Here is a 21,820-nt window from a genome sequence, read left to right on the forward strand (position 1 = left end):
TTGACCATTCTCATATGTCGAATTCTTTTAAAAATACAGCGTCTTTAAAAATAAAAACCCGATTTAATCCCACCTGGGGTGAGAAAGAGCCTTTCTTACTAAAGAATATAACAATGGTAGAACTTCTTTCAATTAATAACATCAACTTTGTTTATTTATAACGTCAGCACAAAAGAAAGTCTTATGATGAAAGCAAAGTATTATGATGATATTATGAGTATTATGAATGATATGATTTCCAAAAGAAATAAAAAACGCAATTTTCACCAAAAGAATATTTTTAATCGTACAATATGTTTGTACGTTTCTAATCAAGCAAGCGATTATGACGAACGCGATCATAGCAAGCTTCCCAACAACGCACACCGCGGTTTTGGTTTTCTAGTTTCGGTACGAGCCCTTTTGTGTGACTGTGTTGGTGTTTTGGTTCATCGTACCAGCGCACCAAGACAAGGTACAAGTGAACCGCGAGTGCCGCACGGTGCAGGGAAGCTAGCCTTTTAGCTTCTACGAGAGTGACAGAGTCAGAGATAGCTATTTTTAACAACCGCACCACTACACACTCAATCGCGAGAACCTTAGGTAGAAAGCCATTGGAGTCGCCAGCATTGAACACTTTGAAAACGATATAAACGATGAAAAGCTTAGAAAGCTCCTATTGGAATCCAATGAACCCTGTTAAATAAACTTACGAAAATGAAGTCTACATTTAGGCGATTTTAGAAGCGCACGAGAAACAAGCCGGATGAATGTCCTATGTCACAAAGGTTTTTGCATAAACATTGGACAGTTATGCAAAAACGGACAGGGCAAAAGAAACCGAAAAGCTACGATATCTTACATATTGAAGGAAACATCGGTAGACAAGTTACTACAAAATGAGTATAAGTCGAGCCACAAAATAGATGCGCCAGCATTCTCGCGCCAGTATTCGAAGCTCAACTTGACAACTTGTCGACTTGGCGACGAAGCGTCGAAAATCGATGCAGTGTGATTTTTTGGCGATTTTTCCGCTTAAAATTCATGCTGAATCGACATATTTACGAAGATGGAAATGACGTCCTGGCTTAAAGTAAAACCTATACATTTCTTTAGTAAGAAAGGCAAAAAGTAAATCGTTCTAAAAATTGATCGGGATTGCCGATCGATGTCGAATTTGTTTCAGATGCTCACTCATGGTCTGTACTATGAATGTAGCAAGAAATTTTGAATAAAATCAGAAATGAAAAATGTTGGCGAAGGTCACCAGGTGGGCTTTTACCTTTTTTAGGGATTTTTTTTTCTTATGGTAGGTCAATCAAACGGCTCTAATTCCAGAACCATATTATGAATCTGGATGAAAATTTGGGAGGTTGTAGGGCTCGAAAAATGCAATTTTTGAGATAAATAAAATATATGAAAATGAAAAAATTCGACCATATTTTCATTTGAAAACTGTGTATTTTGTTGAAAAGTATGGCCGCATCCGAAAACAGATGAATATTTCGAAATTTGCGCGGCAACTCGCCCAGGTTCAGCACACTAGCTTTCATCTGCATTTAGAAGAATCGAAATCGGATACATGGGAGCTGAGAACGGCGCGACACAAAATTTAGCAAAATTTTACCACATACGAACATCACTCGACCTCCACGGAATTTATTTTCTCAAAATTCGAGGGTTCGAGATAGACGAGTTCTGTCAAGGTGAATCGATAGAGCGTCGAAAATCGATGCAGTGTGATTTTTTGGCGATTTTTCCGATTAAAATTCATGCTGAATCGACATATTTACGAAGATGGAAATGACGTCCTGGCTTAAAGTAAAACCTATACCTTTCTTTAGTAAGAAAGGCAAAATGTTGAAAAAATTGGTCTTTTGGTGGGTTTTGGCAATTTTTATGTGACAGACTTGACTTTTTGCCGGGAACCGTGCTGGGGAGTAAGCGTGATTGCCTCTCACCCAGTTTGCCTGGGTTTGATCCCAGACGGTCCCGGTGGCATTTTTCGAGACGAGATTTGTCTGACCACGCCTTCCGTCGGATGGGGAAGTAAATGTTGGCCCCGGTCTAACCTAGAGGGTTAGGTCGATAGCTCATTCTAGGTGTAGGAGTCGTCTTCCTGGGTCCTGCCTCGGTGGAGTCACTGGTAGGCAGTTGGACTCACAATCCAAAGGTCGTCAGTTCGAATCCCGGGGTGGATGGAAGCTAAGGTGTAAAAATAAGTTTGCAGTTGCCTCAACAATCAAGCCCTCGGACATCTAGTTTCGAGTAGGAATCTCGCAACTGAGAACGCCTTGACTTGATTTCCCATAAGTTTGCCTCTGGCATGATTTCAATTGGATGTTTGGGCTTACAGATATAAGCTTAATTACATTGCTTATAACTGAAAAAAGTATATTTTTTTCTGTGTTGTAGAAACCTGGATAAATAAGCTTAGGTAAATATTAAAAGGAGTCAAATTAAAAAGTTGTCACAGGAAAACTTATGGGAAATTAGACGAGCTTTCCGGTAAATAGTAGTTTATGCAACAAGTTGAAAAATGAAGATTTTTCAAGCACGAGTCGTACGACGAGTGCTGAAAAAGTCCACTTTTCGGAAAAAAAAAATTATTTAAATAAATGATTTTTGTATTTTTTTAGGAGAAACGTACCATCCTGCGTTTTTCGTGAGTCTTTGTGCATTTTTCAGCAAAAAAAAAAAAAAAAATTTTAAAAGAACTTACGCCCTGCTCAAATGATATGAAATGAAATGTAGTCTAACTTTTCAAAAGTTCAAATATAAGTTGTATCAAACTTTTGAAAAGTTTGCCAAAAATCGAAAATATTTTTGAATGAGCAGATAAAAAAAAATGTTTTTTTTTTTTCATATTTTGACAATGAAAACTGATCCAGAAGTTTTCGAGATATTTGATAGATTAGAGGTGACACTAAGCAAAGCAAATTTTTATTTTTTTCAATTACTCAGCTTTTTGATGATAATATTATCAGTAGTGCATTTGATAAAAAAAAAACTTTTTTGAAATTTCAACTAGAAAATGTTTATGAAACGGTGCATTATAGCTAAAAATGTGAAAAGTCAATTTCGATTGTAAATAAGATTTTGAAATAATTTTAATTTAGGTGCAATCTAATTTCATTTGATTGCTTCAATCAAATGAAATTAGATTGGAGATTGCAAAGTGCATTACCCTGCACTGAGAATAATTTTTACCATGTTGAATTGATTAAAATAATGAATTTTGTTGAATTTTCAATTTACATAACCGCAAAATGTTTTTGAGGTAAAATTTTACATTTTTTAAACTAATGATTGAATATCAACTGTACTGTACTTTATACAAGTTATGAGTTTTGTAACTACAGACTGGAAAAAAAATAAATTTAAGAAAATTTGTTAGTTCCATGACTGCTTTACTTCATTTTGTGGTACCGTAAAACGGGGTGACTTTGATAGCCGGGGTGACTTTGATAGGTTGGAGAATTTTTAAATAAGTTTGTAAATTATAAATAATATGTGTTTTTAAAACACATTTAAAAATATCTCCAAATTTATAAGCAATTTCAGTTTAACAAATTTCAGGCAAAATATGAAAACTTTTGATTTCTGCTTCGATTTCAGTATCAAATGCATTATTAATCGAAAATTACATAAACAAAACTAATTGTAACAAATTTCAGGCAAAATTTTGACTTTTTAACAATATTCCTAAAATTTATATGTATTTTTTAAAAAGCGTATAAACTTAGTTAACTAAATATAAACACTGATTTTTTTCTTAAAAAACTATATCAGCTACTTTAGTGATGGTACATTTAACGTACAAATTGAGTTTGAACATCTTAAATATGATTTTATGAAGAAAATCTATGACTATAAAAGTCACCCCGGAATTCAAACTAAGAATTTTTAACGTAATTTTTTTTCTAAACACTATTGAAAAAAAACCTTTTTTTCAAAAATAATGAGTGGACTTTGTGTCGCCTACCCCAGTACATGTTTTTGAAATAATAATCTTGAGAAAAACACTACCTGTTAGAAAATTTTCCAAAAACAAATTGAAATCATTTCAAAGTCACCCCGGTTTAAGGTACTATCTCCTTATTTTTAAAAAAATTGGCTTGCAATTTATGTTTTTTCTTCTGTTTCTTTTTTTCATTTAGCCAATCAAAAATGTTGTTTTAATTTTGTAGTTCTAACCTTAAACTACGTAGAAAGTGCAAAGTATTCCATTGTCCCAGAAAACCATTCCCAGCGCACAATTTCCCAGCGCGAACCGTTACTCTAAATCGATTTCAGCCCACTGGACACTGACGCAGCAGAACAATACCGTTCGTGCAGCGTTGTCCTGCGGAACTCAAATTTCCCCAACTCACCGTTCGATCGCCCTTGTGTTTGACGCGGCACCGCAGCACGGCCGTGTCCTCGACGATGGCCGTTACGTTGCGCGAGTTGACATCGTCAAAGTACGGCTTATCGGCCCCACCACTGGCAACACTGTAACCGGTGCCTCCTCCTCCTACCCCGGCTCCCCCGAGCGAGGGCAGCGATGCCGACGAGGTGATTCCTGCAAAAAGTGGGACAATTAGTGCGATGAAATAAATTCAATTAAATATTCAAACGGTTGACAGCTTTGATGGTTTGGAAATTGAAAATGGTTTGTGTGTCATTCCGGGCGGAAGAGTTGGAGCGATTGGTGCGGACGGATTGCCCATTAAATTGCTGTCATCCCGGCCAGGACGACTCGTTTGCTTGTGCTTGTGTGCTGGTCGACTCATAGGAACAGATTACTGTAATTGCTTTATTGCAACCGTTTGGGACCATCTGGTTGATGTTTTTTCAAAGGATTTGGATTTGATGACTGTCATGGCAGAGATCCGAAAAAGCCACGTCATGCTGTTGACTTATCGTTTAATCATTTTCTCAGTGAGCAGTCTTTCTCGTGTTTTGTTCAAATTTGAAGATAATAAGAAGGTTAGGGTTGTGAATCAAAACAAAAAATGTAAACACAATAGTCACAGTCAAACAACACAAAGGTAAAGGATATTTAAAGAGTTATTTTATGTAACTTTTTTTGGGAAAGAAGACAATCTTTAAAATAAAGCATTTTATCAAAAAAACATATTGGCTCTATTTGTGTAACTCTTTTTGGATTTTTTGTTTTTTTATTTATCAGAGAAAACCAATCGTTTAATTTTGATTTTAAATGATGGTGAGATTTTGTTTTCGAAGTGTGCTGAACTAGCAAACGATTCAAAAACTTGTGCTAAATTTTCTAAGTTTTTATGTAAGGTTATGGTGGGCCGTTGCAATTTTTGTTAGCAAGATTATAATTCCCTTCCCTCTTTCTTCACCCCCTACCCCACTTCAACATTGATCTGAAAATAAGAGGAATGGCATGAATAATGAAATTTAACATGGATTTGCTTTTTTTAAGAACATTCTGAATTTTTATGCATTACAAACTATCGTGAGGCTAAATGGTTTTTCACGCAAATTACAAATTTCACGGGGACCTCAATTTCAAAACACCAAAATTCACAAAAATTTCGCGGAACTCTGCAAATATTATTTTTAAACCACAGAAACTGTTTTTTTATGCTTCATTATATGCCCGAGCAGACGGTAATAACAAAATTCATGCCATTTCAATAACAAATACTGTTAAAATAACAGATAGTGTTATGGAATCTTCTTGAAAAATCCAGTTTTGCATAAGAGTTCAATAATGTTTTCATAACAAAATTTGTTATTGGTCTGATATTGGTTGAAAGCCAAAACAATTTTGGAATAACATTTTTTGTTATGGAAGAATATCGCCAACTGTTATTGGGATTATCGGATTAGTTGTTAAAATAAAAAAAAATAATAACAGAGATTTGTTCGAAAAATAACTAAAAATGTTATTAATCTGTTAGCATTAGCATTAGCATTAGCATTTGGAGGACGCCCCACCACCGGAAGGCTCCACAACGCTTATCCCACTGTTTGGTATGGTTGTGTTAGACCCTCATCCGGAACAATAATCCAACACGGGAGATACCATGTCTTCATCTTTGATGAGTGTGTAATACAGCCCAGGGCATAAGGGGTCCACGCCGGGTCCAAGCTATCCTCGGGGAAATGAAGGAATGTTAGTAAACACCTATCTAAAGTGCGCAGGGACCCCTACGTCACCTTAGTGGTATAGATGTTTGTAGGGAGGTTTTGGACTCAATGTTAGTAGGAGAGGTAGAACCCTAGGATATACCCCGAAAGGTATTGCGGGCGAGTCAAGTAGATTTAGTTTTTTGATTATTAAACTTATACAGATGATTGTACAGTAAAAAAGATGCATGATTTATATATATTCGATTTAAAGCCACGGCAGACACAACGCGACAAAGCCGTGCATGAATAAATTGACTGTTACAAAAAAAAAAAAAAAAAAATGATGAAATTCAGGTGAAAGCAATGCTGATTAAACACAGTTTTAACATGTCTGCTGTTAAACTCAAGCTACCGACTGTAAGAGTACAGAGAAGTTTATGTTTTTCTTTAAATTATTTTATGTTTAAGCGAAATTCGAGGTTTGAAATGATTTAACACATAATTGGAATCTTGATTTTAAACTCTTACAGCGATGCGGAGTGAACATTCATTATTTATAGGTATATTTGTTTTATTTAAATGTAAGAGTTAGAAGCTAAATTAAAACGACCGATTGAAAAAGCATACCTAGTTAATATGTTAACTTTTTGTTGTAATGAGTAAATCAGCATATTTAAGTGTAATATACTGCCCATGTTTGCATAAATGTCCCATATACAAAAACAGCAAGCTGAGAAAAACGCATTTGAAGTTTGTCCCATTCATAAGGCTACGTGTAAAGTTTTCACGAAAAAACAGGATTTCCTCCTGATTTCTAAAACAAAGTACTGGATATTATAGGCTCTTTTGAAAGAGCACACGATTTTGAACCAAACTGCATCAAAAACTCGAAATCGATGAAAATGCATATGGGACATTTATGCGATCAGGGGCAGTATAGGGGTATTCAATAGGGCCGGGCCGATGACAATAGTTGCGTTGTTTATGAATTCAATCAATTGTATGTATGTTGGAGTGAGTGTGAATGTCTGTAGTGTATTATTTAATTTGTAAATGTGTTTGACATGTACAAGTTTTATAAAGGTTTGATCTCACCAAATTTGCAGCAAAAAGGATCAGCTCCCTATTAAATCGCTTTTGACTCCTCTTGATCCGGTAGCATTATCAACAATCGCTTTCCTTATGTCGCTGCTGATTATCTCCGATTCATCATTGGAACACATTTTTCCCCATCCCCACGAAGACTCCATTCCAATGCGCAACTCGTTTCTAATCGCGGAACCGACTCATTTAATCACATTCCCACTTTTCTCACTAAAAAAGGCAGAGCACGTCGTACACCAGATTCCTTTTTTTCGTTGCACAAATAACACATTCTTTGACTATCCCCATTTCTAATACAAAATACACTCCTCTCCCCTAAACAGCAGAAATCTGCCACAAATACAAAAAGTCTGTGAATCGACAGAAAACACACTGGTCAAAGTGACGCTTGTGACGTGACGTTCTTCCGTTTTGGCCTCTCTCTCTCTTACTCTTCCTTTCACACACGTTCCCAGATTCGAGACGGGACGAGGAATAAATAGAATCGATTGCTCGAACCTAAAACACCGTTAAGCCCACTCTGAACAATTACACACACTTTAATTGTAAACACTGTGTAAACCCCAAGCAAATATTCAGCCGGCGGCGTCATCTTCCAACCAAATATGCACTCAGAGAATGCCCTTCACCGCTGCTCGCTCTTGTCCAAGGAACATGTGTGGGTTCGCTCTCACTCTCACTCTCATTTTTCCTCCTTCGAAATGTCAAACACCGCGACCGAAATTGAAAACTAATTTATTGAAAATCACTTTAAAAACACATTTTCCAACTAAACATTACCACCTCCGGATGGATAACAACTAAAAATGTTATTAATCTGTTATCACAATAACAATCCAATAACAAAAAAAACGACGAATAACAAATTTTGTTATAAATAACCTAAAATGTTATTGGTCTAGTATTTTCAAATATAAAAAAATGTTGCTCTTAAGTTATTTCCGTCTGCTCGGGTGTAATAAACTAAAAACAATTACCCAATAAGATTCCACCTAGTTTATGCGTGGGCTCTATATATATTTTGAAACAAAATGTAGGGCACGCGTATTCTAATTTATTGAATTGCTTTTTTTAACATTCGACTAATAAAGCTGAAAAGTTTTCAATGATTTGCTTCATTTTATTGAATTTCATATCAAAGCAAGATTTAACAATCTTGTCCAGCCAAAATGGGTTCAATTTTTTGTATTTTTTGCGACATTTAGCCCATTAAAAATAACTTTAAAGGTTTTCATCTCCCAATTCAAAATTAAAATTTAAAAAATAAATAAACATAATGAATATATTTTGTATGAAATCCAATTTTTTATTCAAAATGAAAACAAAAACAAAAAAAAGTAGTATTGTTTTACTTTCACGGGAATCATCCACCCAAATAATGAAATATCTTAAAATTAAATAGGAAAAATCTGGAAAGTTTTAAAAGTTTATTTCTGAGATAAAAATTCCTTTCTTTTAATTTGAGTAAAGCAAAGCTTGATTCTTTTAATTTCTTTTGATACTTTACCTTTCAAATAAAACAGCAGTAAAATTGTTATTGCAGCAAATGAAAGTATTACCAAACTTAGTTAAATTCTAAATAAAACTGAAAAATTGGAGCAATTCTTCAGAAGGTTCATATCAAGCTTTTCAATTGTAAACAAATAAAATTTACTTAATTAATCTGTATGGATGAAATATTAATTATGTTATTATTTAAAAAAAGAGATTTGAGTAAATTGATAAATTTCACGAATTTTACGGCGTCTACGAAACCGTAAAAAATCACTATCCCTATGTTAGTTATTAAACAAGGGTATTAAACAAGCACTCGCTTAATTATACTGTATTGCATAGAGCGTCCAATTTCCCGGGGTTAAAAAACTCCCAGGAAACGGGAAATTTTCAGCAAATTTCCTGGGAAATCCCGGGAAATTTGAAATTTAGCGAAAATTATTTTAATCTTGTTTCTGATTAATCTTTTGCAACGAAATTGTATAGAACAGCAACTTTAATGGTCAAAATGAGTGTGAGGATCAATTAATGGCTTGACTGCTTGTAAAGAATCCAGCAACTTTGAGAAAATATATTTACTTTCTAATTTTTAAATCTTTTAAATCGTCCCAAATGAATGAAAATATTATTAGTATTTTTGTTGAAAAGAATTCTTTTAAATCAAAGTGTTTGGATAGTAAAAATCTATGCTCCACAACCATAAAATTGCATTTGAATTAAAATAAAAAAAAACCAAAAAAATCATTTTGTGAATAAATAAATAATTATTGAATTAATATTAAAAATCTTATTTCAAGTGCTTTTTTTTTTTTTTTTTTGAAAATTTGAGACTAAGTTGTTTTTTAAGGGTTTTTCATGGTTTTATGATATGATTTGAGTTATATGGTATGCAGCCTAATAATTCAATTAGATTAAAATAATTTTGAGTACTTAAAAGTGGCTGAAATTCAATGATATTTTTTCATATATAACCCTCTTATGCCTTTGATAGCTCACGTGCTTCATAAATTTATAACTTCAATCTGTAATTTCTCGAATACTTAGAAACAAATTCTTCTCACACAAACTTTTTTTTAATTTAATTATATCAGTTCAATTTCCATTCAACATGTTCAAGGTAAAAAAAAAGTCAAATAAATATCAATGTTGATGTTGGCCGGAGGATGTAAATATCTCATTTTCAAATGATATTACAAAAAGAAAACATTAAAAACAGTTGTCAAAAATAAAAAAGTTTATATTCATTCCATAATAAGGTAAGTTTTGTTATCCAACATATAAGCAAACAATATTCCTAGTGACGAAAGCTTGACTTGAAATTTACAGACAAGCTGATTAGTTCAATATGAACAGTAGATAAAAATAAATAAAATCAAATCAGGTTCTCCAATCATTATTTTTTGTATAATTTCAAAACATTGATGCCAAAAAGGTAGGAAAATGTATACTTCTGCTTGTATTTCGGGATTTTTTTTTTTTTTTGAATTAAATATACTTTATTGAATCTTTCTTATAATAATTACATTTGGTTTACATAATAAGTGGTCAGCTGTTGCTCTTCAGCTTTAGTTTGCTTTTCGTGATTTAAACACTGTTCATATTCATAACTTTAAAAGTATATGATTTATCATTTTTGAAACACTAGGTACAATGAAGAAAAAAAAAATTAAGAAAACATAACCTAACCTAAAACTAACTTAATCTTACCATAAACTAAACCAATCCTTGAATCAAGGGGTATTCAGATATAGCACATTTTTCCCTGAATTTCAAACATTTTTCTTGAATCTTCTGATCCAACATTTTTACTTCTGCTAATTCATGAACCTCACTTGATCTAGTCCAGCCAGGAACATTCAAAACCATTTTGAGTACCTTGTTTTGGACACGCTGGAGCTTCAATTTATGAGTTCTAGCGCAACACTCCCAAACAGGTACTGCATACTCAATAACGGGGTAAATTATTTGTTTGTAAACTGCTAGCTTATTTTTCAAAGATAACTTTGATTTTCTGTTAATTAAAGGATACAAACACCTGATGAGAATGCTGCACTTGTTCAATATTTTATCTACATGCTGTCGAAACAATAGTTTCGAGTCAAGTATGAGACCTAAATATACAACTTCCTTTGACCAGGGTATTGAAACATCATTCATTTTAATCAAAACATCATCCTTTGGGACAAATCGGGCCGATTTGGAAAGTGGAAAAATGATGGTTTGAGTTTTGGCTGCATTTATGCGAATTTTCCAGTCGCCAAAGTATTCGGAAAGAACGTCAAGACCCTTCTGAAGACGGCCGACTAAATATCTGGTTATTTTACCCTTATAAATAACGGCAGTGTCATCAGCAAAAGTGACAACACACCATTACCAGGAAGAGTAGGCAAATCAGATGTAAAAATATTGTACAGAAGTGGGCCAAGAATACTTCCTTGGGAACCCCAGCATCAATGTTGAATAATCCAGAAGCAATCCCATTCAGAAAAACCCTGAACGATCTCTCCGAAAGATAGTGCTGGATAATTTTGATAAGATACATTGGAAAACCGTATAAATACAGTTTATGTATCAAACCATCATGCCAAACATTGTCAAAAGCCTTCTCAACATCCAACAAAGCCATAGCAGTTGATTTAGACTCAAGCTTGTTCTGCTTGATGATTTTAGTTACTCTCGTAAGCTGATGAGCAGTATTATGCCCTTTCGGAAGCCAAACTGCTCATTCAAAATTATATTATTATCGTTGGTAAAATCCAAAAGCCTTGAATAGATGACCTTCTCAAAGAGTTTGGACAGACTACTCAAAAGACTAATGGGACGATAACTTGTTGGCGATGTTGGATCTTTTTTAGGCTTCAAAATTGGTATGACTTTGCCCAGCTTCCAATTGGTGGGGAAGTAAGCAAGTTGCAAACATTTATTGAAAATATTGGCTAGATGTTGAAAGAACTGATCACTCTGTTTTTTCAACACTAGATTAAAATGTTATCAAAGCCAGGAGCTTTCATATTTTTCATTTGTTTAACTGCAACTTTGACTTCCTCACCAGAAACATGGGAATCTGCAGGAAATTCAAAGGTAGAGTCATTGATTGTTGAAATACTATTGGCAACTGATGTTTCTTTACGGCTGGTCATGGAAGCGCCAAGATTATGTGAACTAACAAAATGAAGCCCAAGTGCATTTGCCTTTTCCTCGGATGTAATCAAAGGAGAATCCTCAACAATAAGAGGAGGAATAGGCTTTGGTTTGTTTTTAAGAACTTTTGAAAGTTTCCAAAATGGTTTTGAATAATTCCCAAGCTGGCTTACATGTTTTGAAAATTCTTGATTTCTAATATTGTCAAGTCGGTCTTGTATGATTTTGTTCAAATTGTTAACTGAAATCTTTTGTCATAGTCCCCAGTCCGTTGATATTGTCTCCTATAAACATTCCTAAGTCTAATCAAGTGTTTAGTATCTACGTCAATATCAGTTACCTTAAAATTAACAGGAACCTCCCGAACGTTGGCAGCCTCTGCTTGGTTGATAGCCTGCTGGATCACCTCCAGCGAACGATCAATATCAGCAGAAGTTTCCGGGTGTTGATCATAGTCGATGTTGCTGTCTACCACTTGCTGAAACTGCTGCCAGTCAACGTTGTGGTAATCTTTCCGGGTTGGTTGCCGCTGCGGAGTAACGGAAGCTCCAACCTCCACAACCACCGGATAGTGATCAGAACTCAACTCTTCAAACACCTCAGGATGAGCCACGTTCTCAGCCATATTGGTAATGAAGAAATCGATGATTGAGTGATTCCCAGACCGAGCCACCCTCGTTGGACGATCCGGACTCACAACGTTGTAGTATCCGTTTTGCAGATCGTTGTGCAGAATCACTCCGTTCCGATTCCTCCTGCTGTTGCCCCAAACTTCATGCTTCGCGTTGAGGTCACCAGCGATGATGTACTTTGCGCTCCGCCGTGTCAGCTTCTGGATATCGCCCTTCAGTTTTGCTGCTGAACCATCTCTGGCATTCACCTGACGTGGGCAGTATGCAGCAATGAAGAGTACTGGGCCAACCGAAGTGGGAATTTCCACTCCAACGGCCTCGATGATGTCCAGCTTAAAGTGTGGCAGCCGGCGTGGCTTGAGATCACGATGAACAGCGACAAGCACACCTCCTCCTCCAGACGTGGTCCTGTCGAGCTGCGTCGCAATCTTGTAGTTTTGCAGATAAACTTTTTCACCGGGCTTCAGATGAGTTTCCGTGATGGCAGCTACGTCGATCTCCTTCTCGCGAAGAAAATCCACCAGCTCTAAGTTCTTCCTCCTAATGGAGCAAGCGTTCCAATTCAGCAGCTTGAGGGACCTACGATCCATACTGGATGACGAACGAGGTCAGCACTTCAATCTGCTGGGTCTTGGTTTTGCATCCACGCAGTGCAGCGGACATCTGTTTGAAAATATTGAGGAGTTCGGTTGAGGTGTAAAGATCATTACCATTTTCCTCAACTGCTGGTTCTTGGGTTGGTCTTGGCTCCTGGCTGAAGCCCGGTGGTGGCGGTCTCGGCTCCTGGCTGGAACCCGGCCGTGGATGATTCATCTCAGCTCTCTTCCTGGGATCCAACGGCAACGGTGCCAAGTTCGGGACCTGGCGTCGCGGTTGAAGAGGTGGAAAATTTTGCTCCACCAGGGCTGGAGGAGTTCTACGACGCTGAGGCTGATTCTTCGTCGATGCTTGCTGCCGAATTTTCACGAACTCAGCTCTCTTGGGGCACTTTCGGTCGGTTGACGAATGCTCACCGTTGCAGTTGAGGCACTTCACCAGCGAATCTTGGATGCACTGGGACGTGATGTGCGCATCAGTACCACATTTGGCGCAACGACGCTTCAGGTGGCAGTTCTTACCTCCGTGCCCGAAGCCCAGGCAGTTGAAGCATTGTGTGACGTCACGATGCACTGGTCGGTATCGCTCCCACGACACGATAATGTTGAAAACCGCTCGGATTGCCTTCAGCTCAGGAAGCGTCGTCGATCCCTTAGCCAAATGCAGCAGGTAGAGCTGGTCACGGTACTTGATGTCTTTGTTGCGTCGGCTCATTTTGTGCACGGCCAACACATCCAGTTTCAAAACTTTTAGCTCGGCAGCTAATTCCTCCACTGGCATGTCGTACAGACCTCTGACGACGATTTTGTACGGCTTATCCATGACGACATCATGGGTAAAGTACTCCGCCTCGTTTTCGGTCAAGTAATCCTTGACCAGTTGATAGTGCTGCCTGGATTGCACCAGCACCTTAAATCCGTCCTGACACAGACGAATGTTGCCTTGGACTTTCCCAGACTTGATGAGTTCAACAAGCCCCGCACGAAAGTCGATCGTTGCTGCTGATTGCCTCACATAAAAAGGAGGCAGTTTCTCCTTTCGCTGTTTCACTTCATTCTCCTTTGCTTCCGCTACCTGGTCCTCGTCAGGCAGTCCAGCGAACTTGTTGTTCTTCAAAAGCTGCTCCTCGTGCGATGAAGAGTTCTCCTCCTCCTCATCCATCGGTACAGTACCGTCGCTCTTTTTCGTCTTTTTGCTGTTCGATGTCACTTCCAAAAGCACCTTCCTTTTGGAAATTCCCGGTTTTTGGCCATCAGTTGAGGCCTCAACCTTCCTTTTGGAAATTCCCACTTTTTTGCCTGCTTGAGCCGCAGGTAGGGCAATATTGCCGGCGTTTTGCGCCGGGACGCGACGAGTCATGTTGATTCAGACAACCTTCACCAACGAATGCTCGGATAACAATGCTTGTATTTCGGGAATTCCCGAGAAATTCACAAATTTTCTGGGAAACGGGAAATATTTTTCTCCGGGAAATCCCGGGAATTCCCGGAAGTTTTTTTCCCGGGACGGGAAATTGGACGCTCTAGTATTGCATAAAATTATTATTATTCCTATTTGAGTTTGAAAAATTATTTGAGAATAATCGCTACAAACATAAAATTTCACGGGATTTTGCGGAAAAAGCCAAATGGCACGGTTTTAATAATAATTTAGTCGTTTCCAAAAAATAAAAACAAATAAAATCACTAAATATGGTATTTTTTCCAAAGATTGACAAATTTTCAAAATTTTTATGAATGAGCTAACAGCCGGAGGCTGGTTCGGCTCTGCCATTCGGGTATCAAACGGTTCGGAATTTTGACTGAATTTTCACAATTTTAGTGTTTTTTGAACAAAAAACTTAAAGTTTCACAAAATACTGTTTTTTTGCCGAATTTTTTCGAAATTACTCAAATTTAAATGATTTGCAATCAAACGATTCAATGTTTTACATGCATTTTCACTGTTGTAGATTTCACAAAATACAGATTTAAAAAGAAAAAATAAACTTTAAGGCCTTACGAATATTTTCAAAATTACATAAAAATAAAAAGTATGAAAACGAATTTATCATAATCTAATTTGATTTGGCAAAAAAACTTTTCATAGTTTTGTTACATTCTTGTGTGTTTTTCCATTCTTTAAAACATGAGCAGTTCTTATCATAGTATTTAATTCGAAATTTTATGACTTCAATAAAAAAGTTTCTGGAAATTGTCTACTCTTTTAAAATTAATAATGGAGTCTTCCACATTCTTTTAAAAAAGAGGAGTTCTTCTGATGGTTTTTAAAGCAAAGTTAACTTTCTTGAACATGTTTTTGAATTTCTTTAAAACATGAGCAGTTCTTTAAAAATCTGACTTCAATGTACATGTCTTTGGAAAAATTGTCCACTGTTTGAATTTTTTTTTTGTTTCACTCTTTTTCAAACAAATAATTTTGAATATTATCTGTGAATTTATGCAGCACAAAACTATTCTAAAAGTGTTTGCCCCTACAGTAATCTTGTCTTTGTTAAACTTGTTGTAACTATGGATGTAATTCTTTCTTACTAAGCATTCAGCAGTAAAAAACAACAACAAAAAAAAAACTAAAAAAGAGCATTTTTATAATACATGAAATTAAAAACACTTTCTATTAAATAGCATAAGAGACCATCTCTCAACCATTTATACAATGTCGAAATCTTAACAAAAAAAAACGCAACGTCTACGTGTCTACGTGATTTTTGGATGACCCCCAAACAGTACCTAAAATCGGCGAAATGTCCATTCGGCGAAACGTACCATTCGGCGAAACGACCTTCGGCGAAACGACATTCGGCGAAATGTACCAGATCCGCATGGGACATCCGATAATCGAATGATGAATAAAAAAAATTGATTTTTGTTATTTCCTCGATTTTAACATCGAATTCTAGTTCGAGTCTGCCTGGACGGTATTTTAAAGAAAAAAAACGATACTTAATCCACCTTTAGGTGGTTGGTGCCTTCCTCACATTAATAAAGTCAATACATTCAGTAAAAATAGCAACATTCCCTTAACATGTTTAACAAATCAATTTCATTACTGATTTCTTTTGATAGGGTTCGCAGACCTTCAATTTTTCTGGCTCATCGGCTAGGTCTGATAAAAAAAACCTATCCAACGAAGAAAGTTCACATGGAAGATTCAGACAATATTTTTATCACAATATCTCAGATCCGGCCTCCAGAAAGTATATAAATAACACTTAATTGCCAATAACTTTTGATAGGGTTGTGAGATCCTTGATGTTTTGTTCATTTGAAAGGTCTTTCAATTATCTAACTAACTATGGGTCGCATGATGGACCCGGACATCATTTTTACTGAAATATCTGAGATCCGGCCTCCAAAAAGTGTATAAATAACACTTAAGTGCTAATAACTTTTGATAGGATTGTCAGATCCTTGATGTTTTAGGCTCATTTGAAAGGTCTTTCAATTATCTAACTAACGATGGGTCGCATGATGGATCCGGACATCATTTTTACTGAAATATCTGAGATCCGGCCTCCAAAAAGTGTATAAATAACACTTAAGTGCTAATAACTTTTGATAGGATTGTCAGATCCTTGATGTTTTAGGCTCATTTGAAAGGTCTTTCAATTATCTAACTAACGATGGGTCGCATGATGGATCCGGACATCATTTTTACTGAAATATCTGAGATCCGGCCTCCAAAAGTGTATAAATAACACTTAAGTGCTAATAACTTTTGATAGGATTGTCAGATCCTTGATGTTTTAGGCTCATTTGAAAGGTCTTTCAATTATCTAACTAACGATGGGTCGCATGATGGATCCGGACATCATTTTTACTGAGATATCTGAGATCCGGCCTCCAAAAAGTGTATAAATAACACTTAAGTGCTAATAACTTTTGATAGGATTGTCAGATCCTTGATGTTTTAGGCTCATTTGAAAGGTCTTTTAATTATCTAACTAACGATGGGTCGCATGATGGACCCGGACATCATTTTTACTGAAATATCTGAGATCCGGCCTCCAAAAGTGTATAAATGACACTTAAGTGCTAATAACTTTTGATAGGATTGTCAGATCCTTGATGTTTTAGGCTCATTTGAAAGGTCTTTCAATTATCTAACTAACGATGGGTCGCATGATGGATCCGGACATCATTTTTACTGAAATATCTGAGATCCGGCCTCCAAAAAGTGTATAAATAACACTTAAGTGCTAATAACTTTTGATATGGTTGTCAGATCCTTGATGTTTTAGGCTCATTTGAAAGGTCTTTTTAATACCTTTCTGAAAATGTATAACATGATAGGGTTTCTTGCAAAAACCACCCTTTTTACAATCTTCCGGACATACGCCAAAATCGTTTTTTTAGCATAACTTTTGAAGTACTTAACTAAACTTGCTGATTTTAAATAGAGACCTATGGGACCCCAAGACGGATAGAATGAGACTAATACGGTCAAAATCCGTTCATCCAGTCCGGAGATAATCGAGTGACAATTTTTTTGTCCACCCACCTACACACATCCACACAGACATTTGCTCAGAACATGATTCTGAGTCGATAGGTATACGTGAAGGTGGGTCTACAAGGTCGAATTAAGAAGTTCATTTTCCGAGTGATTTTATAGCCTTTCCTCAGTAAGGTGAGGAAGGCAAAAATGCTTTCTTTTTGTTTGTCGATCATGCTGAGAGAAAAATCAAATATGACATAAATTTCCAGATTTCGATTTCTCATCTCAGAAGCTCAATATGCAAAACCCTAAATTTATTCCATTATTAGGACCCAAATAGCTAAATATAAAACTCCATAAACTTGCCCAAATCTTCCAAATTGGATGCCACAAACCAACACATTCACTCCATCAGTTCATTTTCCCCCCTTTTCTCGAGGTGGCAATGGTGGTGCTGTAAATTTATGAAACCAGCAATCAAACCGGCCAACCGCCACCCAACTTTCCATCCCCAGCTTGCCACCTTCATCAGTTACACTCGTAGAATGGTGTTGGTGCCAATATTGAGAGTTCATGTGTGTGCGCGCATTGACTTTTGGCGCAATTTTCGTCCGAAATGTGCGCTGCAGTAGTCGGCTCTTTTGTGGCTGCAGTGCCAAGTCGGAATCGGGACGGATCGAATCCTGGTGCTGGGAAGGTCCGCCAGATTTATAGGCCTCTAAAAACCGCATACAGATTGATCATTTCACTGTCGGTTGCATTTTACGACCGTGCAATAAGAAACACTCACTCACTCACTGTAGGGGGGTACGGGTTTTCGCCTTGACGAGCTCACTCTCTGTGATGCCATTTTCTCACCACGTAGGGCGGTTTGGGCGGTGATGACGATTCATAGTGGGATCAGGGTAGTTTGATTGTTGGGATGTTGAGCTGAGTAAATTTTAATCAAACAACTGAATAGTTACATCGTTTACAGTTATCCCAAATATCATCTACAAACTTCAAATAATTTTTGTGGTATTTTTTTTTAATATCGAGTAAATGCAACATTTTCATTCGACTCTTTTTATTTAACATATTTTACCATTCTTAAGGTTTTTTACTATTAAAGGTTAGTATTTATGTTATATTAGAAAAATATATTTTCAATGTAAATATTAAATTCTGTCTAAAACGGCATCAAAAATAGGCAAATCATGTTATTGGCGTTCAATTACTGCTTCTAAAGTCGTTTTCAACCGAAATTGAATAAAATATAACTCTTAAAATGAGTTAGCAAGTTTCCATCAAAAGCTTTGCTGAATAATTTATTTACATAGTAAGAATCAGACGGAATCCTTAACCTGCCAAACATGTGACAATTTCGCCTAAATAGAATTTCAATACGAATCCCAAATTTTCTTTTTGTTCCAGCGATTTTTGTTAATGATTTTAGGATATTTCGACTTTTTATTTTCCCAAAAGGCAGTTAAATTTCAGGTTTCATTTTTTCCGAGAGAGTTATTGATCTAAAACAACATATTTGTAATTGTTGTTCAGACTAAAAAGTTTGATTATCCGAAATTTTGTATAAGACTTCGAATCAAGAACAAAACAAATTTTTTCGCGTTTTTTTAATTTCCTTTCTTCTAACATCAAATTCGAGTTCTGCGACCCTATGTTTGTCAAATTTTAATAGTTGATTGCTTATTAAATTACACATTAAATTGATTTTTTTTTCAATTTGGCATCACTGCCATCTTGGATTTAAAAAATCTCAACAATCAAAAATAAGACAAATTACAAAAAAAAATGTGATTTTATCTTGGATTCTATTATCCAAGTGAAATTTTTCCAAGGCCTTTTGATAATCGAATCTGGACTGTAATAACATTTCTTTACTCAAAAGTGCAAACAATGGACAAGCTAGTAGATCCGAGTGTAAATGATGTAGAATCACTTTTTTTATTTATTGTATTAAGTTAATATTTTTATCACTTATTAGAAATTTTGCAAAACATAATAAGAACGATTCTCCACCAAAACCGGAAATGGATTTAATTTTTTATTTGGTTCAAACCGTACGTAAATATTAGAATATCTGTAACTTTTGAAGGAATTTTCTGATCGAATTGGTGTCTTGGGCAATGTTGGAGGTATTGATAAGGACTATTAAAAAAATAACAATTTTGCCGATTTTTAAAATCACTTATTTTTACAGACATCCAACTTCCCAGAATCTTTATTTTATACTTTTTTATATTTTTTAGAAGAACAAAACTTGCAACTTTTGAGCCATAGTTTGAGTTACGATTTCCCGTTTCCGTCCGTCCAGGAAATTTTTTCCAGAGGTTGAGGAAATTTACAATAAAATAGTGCCTCTGGTTGCTGAAATACACAACATAAAAGAAGAAAAAAGGCAATAAAATTGAAGTTTTTTTTAAAGTTTCATCCAAACATTCCCACATTTTCAAATGGCAATATCTCGGCAACTAATGGTCTATTTTTCAATGTTTAAAAATTAAACATTTGTAAAATTTTATGAAATTTTCGAAAAAAAAAATTACAATACGCAGAAAAAATGTGTAAATTTGGAAGGTGTAATTTTAGAAGGTTGAATATTACCTCTTTTATGATGTAATTTTACCTTAACTTTGATTGATAAAGTGACTTTACACTAGGAAAGCGGTAAAATTACACATTTTCAGAGGTGATATTACACATTTTTTTCTGACATGAAATATGTACCCCTTCCAAAATGAATTTTTTACTGTGTATATTCTGAGTTATTTACGATCGATGGTCCATTTTTTTTCATAAAAATTAACAATTTAATTTAACAATTTAATGGTTGGGGTTGGGAGGGGGGGAGGGGCGGTAATTGAAATAAATTTGCAATGGTCTCATATTTCTTGAAAAGGATTCATAATTTGTTGAAAACATTTTTCTTTGGGAATATTGACATTAAAAAATTCCTGGTGTTGAGATTAGGAAGAGTCAGCGTCACTGAATTTCTTTGAGCAAATCTGGGCAACCGTGTTTAGTTGGTGATTAGCTAAAACTTTATTTAATTCATTAGTTTGGATACAATCATAGTAGAAGCTTTACTTACAATTTTACAGTTAGCGAATTACTTTTTTACCAACTTCTACGTTAATTCTCAAATGGCATCGGCTTGGCCGGATCTTTGTCGTACTTGTGATTTCTGGTCGTTTCTTTTGCCTTTCTATCGATCTTCTTTTTCCTACTTTTTACTTCTCCTTTCTGCATTTCCAATAGTTGGTAATGCCCTTAAGAAAGATTTGTTCCCACTCGGCTAAACCTGTAGTGGAACGTTATTCTCGTCGCAACACCTGGTATTTATAACAACACATTTTTCAAACTACTGGAAATTTGCTGGCTTAAAAGTTTGTTTTAAAGTAGCAAATTTTAAGCTGGCATAGCAACATAGCAATTTTCACTGAAAAAAATAGATAAAATTGAATTTTGGGTTTTTGAGAAAGTTGTAACAAATGAAGCTTAATATTTTAGTGTAGAGTGACAAAATTGCAAATTTTAATGCAGCATTGGAAGAACAACTCTGTAACTTGAAAAATGACTATTTACAGTTATGTTAAATCAAACAGTTTGAAAACAGTACGACGAACACGAATAAAATAAAATATCATTGCTAGAAAACGTTTTATAAATTGTTGTGAATGAACTGCATTTCTGTTTCTATTGATATAAAAAAAGTTTTATCATATTTCCCAAAAATGACAGCAACGGCTTTGATGACAGTAAATTAAAACGAAGAATACCACTTTTTGAAAAGGATTTTTCCATATTTTGCTTTCAACAAAATTGTTTATTTCACTAAACATATTTTCCTAGGCTTTGCCTACATTATTTTTTAATGTTTTTTTTGTGATTTTTGAAACGATTTAATTTAATTCAAATGGGATGCTTAATACAAAAATATTGTACGTTTTTTCGCACTTCAGATTTTTTTTTGATATACCGGGACACAAAAAAAATCACCTTCCTAGTCAAAATATGAAACACACCAAAGAATGTCTCCAGGACGCCAATTACTGTTATATAAAATTACACAATTTTTGAGAGATGCATTTGTTTTTGTTCAGATGCTGATTCGTTCCGGTTCAGATATTCTGTAAGTTTAAATAACTATAGAGAATTTTAGCACGATTATTATTTTTTCTATTTTGTGTTGCTACATTTTTATTAGATTTAATTAGTTTGCATTTGAAATTAAAAACATACATAATTCGATTTCAGACTCCGAGCAGGCGGAAATAACTTAGAAACAACATTTTTTGATATTTGAAAATACTAGGCCAATAACATTTTATGTTATTCATAACAAGATT

General features: G+C 35.4%; 1 protein-coding gene across 5 annotated transcripts in view; it reads right to left on the reverse strand.

Moving 5' to 3' along the window:
• The window catches only part of LOC6050873, a 461,546-nt gene that overhangs the window by 191,264 nt on the left and 248,462 nt on the right, over positions 1-21,820 (reverse strand). For all 5 annotated transcript variants that reach the window (XM_038266227.1, XM_038266230.1, XM_038266229.1 and 2 more), the window contains exon 4: positions 4,353-4,543. In XM_038266227.1, the coding sequence (XP_038122155.1) occupies positions 4,353-4,543 (191 nt within the window). The remainder of the gene's footprint in view (positions 1-4,352; positions 4,544-21,820) is intronic.

Source organism: Culex quinquefasciatus, chromosome 3, assembly GCF_015732765.1.
Source record: "Culex quinquefasciatus strain JHB chromosome 3, VPISU_Cqui_1.0_pri_paternal, whole genome shotgun sequence".
Taxonomy (NCBI): Eukaryota; Metazoa; Arthropoda; class Insecta; order Diptera; family Culicidae; genus Culex; species Culex quinquefasciatus.